Here is a 5000-nt window from a genome sequence, read left to right on the forward strand (position 1 = left end):
TCACCAGAATTATCACCTCATTATTTTTGTCTTTTCAGATATCCAATGGTTAGAATATTAAACAATGCATCATGTTTGAATATCAGTCTGTTAATATTGTAATTACCTTTTGTAACCCATTCACACTGGGGCTTAATTTTGCCTAATGCTGCTCTTATCGGTCAGATAACAAGTGTGCACAGTGAGTAAGCCTGAGATCTCAATCAGCGCTTTTCACCTGTGAATAAGTTTTTTTTTGTAACGATGCAAAATGTGTATTTTGATGGAGAGATCATAATATGATAGGACATCACCTGGTGGGAGTGTAATATTTCCATAACTTGATGTCATGTCATCCGCTGTGAATGGGTTTATTAATCTTATCTTTTAAATTAATTATTAATCATCTTTTTGGCAACAAGAATGTTATTTTTTTAAAATCTGCAATTATTTGAATAGGTGATGATAAAAGACAATAATCAGTATTTACAAGGGTTTAATTTACATCTGTAATTAATGATCATACAGGTTGAGTTTTATGAAGATTTCTTGTGACTATGTTGGAAGCCTGGAGTGCTCGTCTGGAGATCCTCATGTGCCCTGAGGCTGGGTCTCTACCATAATATTTCACCTTGATTTGCTGACCAACTTCAAGGCCAAGGACACTAGGGTGCTGAATCTGTTAAAAAGAAAAATAAAGATCATGGACTGTCAATGTTTTTTTTAATCTCCATCCTTGCCTGTATCCCCACCTCGGATCCCTTTTGGGTATGCCTTTACCATGAAATAGTGGAAACTGTTTCTCTGAAAATTTCTTTAAAATATGGGAACAAAAAGGCTAATAGCCAAGACTTATGCATAATGATAAAAGGGAATAAAATGGTGGTCAATTAAAAATCAGTTGATAAAGTCAGGTACAAATTACACACCACTTTTTAGAAAGGATTCTTTATACCACCTTATTCTGGTATTAAAACAAATCACAGGTGTTTCTTGACTTTTGTTACACCAAACATACAGGAATGGAAGGTGGGCTGGATAAAATTATTCAAACTGATTACAGAATTTTTCCCATGCTTTTGATTATTATATGAACCATTCTTGTAAACCTTATGGTAGAACCTATAAGTGTCAAGGTCAAAGCTGAAATAGATGACTCTAGGTGCCTTTCCGCAAGATTTGACCTTCAGGTACAGCTATTGAGGGAAGCATGCCAAGGGAATTAACTTGGTACATGTGCAACATATTTATCAAAAGTGGATGAATATATAAAAAAAATAATTGCTAAAAACCTTAAGTTGTAAGAAAGGGTTACTGGAAGTTACACACTTGGATAGCCTGGTTGTAAATAAAGTAATGCAAATGCCTGACCATTGGTCTAGGAGAGCAGGCAGCTTAGTAAACATGACAAACTCAGCCACAGGCCAGTGTAAGTTATTCAGAATGAAACATACCATGTCCACATCATAGCCTGGATGGCCTTTCCACAGGGGACTCGATATGCACATTTCAAAATACCCTGGCATTATGTCCAGGTGGAGCCAAACCTGCCCAGTTGTTAACCCATTCACGACGGGACATATTTTTGCCTACTCCCGCTTCTGCCAGGAAGATAACAAGCACGTTCCAGGGTGCTTTCCCTCTCTGCAAGGCTGCACTGAACCTCTCAGAGCATTTTTCACCCACCCTATCCTTATGGTTTGCATATTTGTCTACAATGTAAAGGCATGTAAAAATATTGCCATATTCAGAACTTATTTTGGTAAAAAAAAAACATGTTACAACAATACTTTTCTAGTGTTATTTAACCCATTGCAGACGGAGATAAATTTGCTTGCCCAGCCTCCAGGATAGGTTTTATTTTAGAGAGAGACCACTTGAAGCAATATAATTTGAAGCATCCAAATCTCTTTCAGTCATTCATTGTAAAACTAGAGCGGTTTTTGTGTTTTATTTTTTTGTGTGTTTTATTGAGTTCAGAGACTTATATGTGCCGTATGACAGGCTCTATCAGTGCTGCAGTTGACTAAAATTGTAGTATGTTATCCATATTAGCTCATTATTTTCTTTATACTCAATGTGACAGAAGTATTGCTGTTTTATGGGAGGACAAAAGGCAACTTTATTTTTTCGTATTTTTGTGCTGTCATGAACGAATACGAAACATATAACCACCTACAATAAAGATAACAAGAAGAGGTAGGGAAGAGGAATGAAACCTGTGCTTGTGACTGTGAGTGCCACAGTGAAAGACATCCATATTGGCACAGGAGTACATTTTAGACACTGGGTATGGATTGAGTTACCTTCCTCTTCTCGTTCTGCCTGCACATCCTTCATCGGCGGTACTTTAGAGCAAGGGTTCATCAACTTAGTGTGTGCCATCGCTCTATAGAGACAGTGCATGCTAGAGACCGTGGATGGGTGCCATTCAAGGCTCTCTCACCTGCTGGTGCTAGAAAAAAGTGGTGCCATCTAGGTTTTGGACGTTAAGCTTGCACGATATTACGGTAATTATAGTAATTAGGACTGCAGTAGCCATCATCACTCATTCCTTTTTCACAGCACAATAAAATAGCACAGTGATCCAAAATCCCCGAACGTCGTGTACGTCATGACGCCCGTTGTCAGGCCAAAGCTCCTACGTCATGTATGTCATGACACCCGTACGCAATGGGTTAATTGAACTTTGCCTAAAATCTTCACTTCTATGTGATAATACCAATTGAGAGTGGAAGCATTCTTTTAGTAGGTATCAAAAAAAGATGTTTTATAATGTATATATGTGTGTGTGTGTGTGTGTGTGTGTGTGTGTGTGTGTGTGTGTGTGTGTGTGTGTGTGTGTGTGTGTGTGTGTGTGTGTGTGTGTGTGTGTGTGTGTGTGTGTGTGTGTGTGTGTGTGTGTGTGTGTGTGTGTGTGTGTGTGTGTGTGTGTTTTTATGAAAACAATAATATAAATAATCATACATGTACATATGAGTATGTACATGTACTTTGTGATGTGATGTGACATCATGGGTAATCGACAAATTAGAAATAGTATTACATTGGCAATAATTTATCTTTTTTTATTTCTTTCCAAATCACATTTGATTTTACAATAGTTTTTTCAACTCAGATCTTTTTATTCAACTGATCAGAAGGAGAAATTACCATGATGTCATTAATATCACGTTTTTTTTTGTTTGTTTTTTTATGCTGTTCAAGCATCTAAACTAATAATAGACAAAGAAATTATGAAAAATATTTATATTCAAAAACAATCTAGCATTCTATTGCTGATGTTTCAGGAAGTCACTCTGGCCCAAGGATATTTTCTGACCACAGGATAGGACGTCAACTGGCATGAATGGGTTAACAGCTTAAATTCTAGCATTTGCACCCAAGTCGTGCTCCCCCTCCCTCATTCCACCATCCCCAAGCAAACATGCATCTCCTCATCAATTACATAGGCCTGTCACAATGGATTAAGAAACAAGTTGCTTCAACGCTCTTCCACTACAGTGCAACATATACATTTTGCAATGGGATGATGCAATACTCATATTTGATGATGTAATATTTTCATTTCGAATTGGAAGATAATTACCATGTATTTTTAAATAGAAAATCAATCTTGAATTTTTAAAGATTTTTAGAGTGGAATATATCTTTATGGTATAAAAGAGAATCTCTGAAAGGAATGACAAACAGACATATATTTCCTTATTGCACTGTAAGAAATGAAACAAGAAGGTGGCACTAGCTGTAATTCTGCTGTAGATATTTAATGGTACACATCTTACCTTTCTGGTATCCAGTTGAGAATTATGAAGTAAGATAGGAGGCATGTCATCATAGAGAGTTACCATAACCCCTTGGGGCCTCAATTCAACTACTGTAGCAGTGTAGATAGCACCAAACTCTAATGTAGGTTCATTGTCTTTCAACAATTCATTGAGCACTTCTCTTGCTTCTTCCAAGGATGTCTGGTTGGGGGCAAACACTGACAGAACTCCATCTCCTTGCCAGGTTAGCTGTGAAAATTGCATTTGTTAAAAAAATAAATAAATAAATAAAAAATAAAATAAATAAAATAAAAAATAAAGTGCCTGTCAGTCAAAGCTGTGCAATTTACACTTAGTGTTGAAATACCCTAAGGTGCTGAGCCACATTTGGAAAAAACCCAGCCAAAAATGCCCTGTCGTTAACAGGTCAAGAGGTGTGTGTTTTCTCTTATATCTAGACTTATGGTATGAAATAGGAATCAATATATGATATATTAGCAAAGTTATACTAATTAGCATTTGGTGTAATAGGTCATCATAACTTATGAAATAACAAATAGATTGTAATTTAAAAAAAAAATGATCCAAAACTACGAAACATGGCTGTTGCCAATCAACTTATAAATAAAAACTCTAATAAGAAGCTCATGTGCATGGGGTTATTGGAATGATTACAAATTCATTTCTATTGTCTGATTTTTTTCTAAAACATTATTTACCAATTTAAAAGCTGCTCCCAACATTTACATTTCTCAAGGTGAAAAAAAGTGGATTTGATATAACTCACCTGAACTCCAGTTTCAGACTGCAACTTGCGAATGTTGATACCACCTGGACCCATGACCTTACTCCTTTTATTTGGTGGCACTGTTATTTTCTCAAGAGCTGGCATTGTTTCCTTGTTTGGTTCACGTGGTTGAGCTAAAGTTTCACCCATAATGGTTAGAATTGCGGTTTTAGCTTCTGTTCCTTGCTGTATGGCCTCCATAACTACTTTAAGAGGAATTCCAGGAACTTTGACATCTGCTTGAAGGGCTGTGACACCTTTTCCAGTTCCTGCAAGTTTGAAGTCCATATCCCCCATGTAATCTTCTATACCCTGAGGAACATTAAAGTTATATAAAGAAATGCTCTGTTAACAATCAACATTTTGCAGTATAAAAGCATGATTAACAATTCTATCTCGATTACTGTAAAATAATTGTAATGAAAGTAATACCACTGTTTCTTGCATCTTTACAAACTGGAGTGCAG

General features: G+C 36.4%; 2 protein-coding genes across 4 annotated transcripts in view; one reads left to right on the forward strand and one right to left on the reverse strand.

Moving 5' to 3' along the window:
- LOC122258081 (pyrroline-5-carboxylate reductase 3) overlaps positions 1 to 689 on the forward strand; it is a 14453-nt gene extending 13764 nt beyond the window's left edge. The window contains exon 10 of the mRNA XM_086533526.1: positions 1 to 689. This exon is cut by the window's left edge and continues 802 nt beyond it. The gene's annotated coding sequence lies outside the window, so the exon portion shown is untranslated.
- Positions 459 to 5000, reverse strand: part of PNPase (polyribonucleotide nucleotidyltransferase 1) — a 19120-nt gene continuing 14578 nt past the window's right edge. For all 3 annotated transcript variants that reach the window (XM_086533225.1, XM_086533226.1, XM_043023796.2), the window contains 3 exons: positions 4534 to 4845; positions 3765 to 3995; positions 459 to 658 (listed from right to left, as the gene is read on the reverse strand). In XM_086533225.1, the coding sequence (XP_086389351.1) occupies positions 500 to 658; positions 3765 to 3995; positions 4534 to 4845 (702 nt within the window). In that variant the 3' untranslated portion in view covers positions 459 to 499. The remainder of the gene's footprint in view (positions 659 to 3764; positions 3996 to 4533; positions 4846 to 5000) is intronic.

The sequence above is a fragment of the Penaeus japonicus genome, unplaced genomic scaffold (genome assembly GCF_977035675.1).
Source record: "Penaeus japonicus unplaced genomic scaffold, GWHDUDI00000001_assembly GWHDUDI00000039, whole genome shotgun sequence".
NCBI classification, from domain to species: Eukaryota; Metazoa; Arthropoda; class Malacostraca; order Decapoda; family Penaeidae; genus Penaeus; species Penaeus japonicus.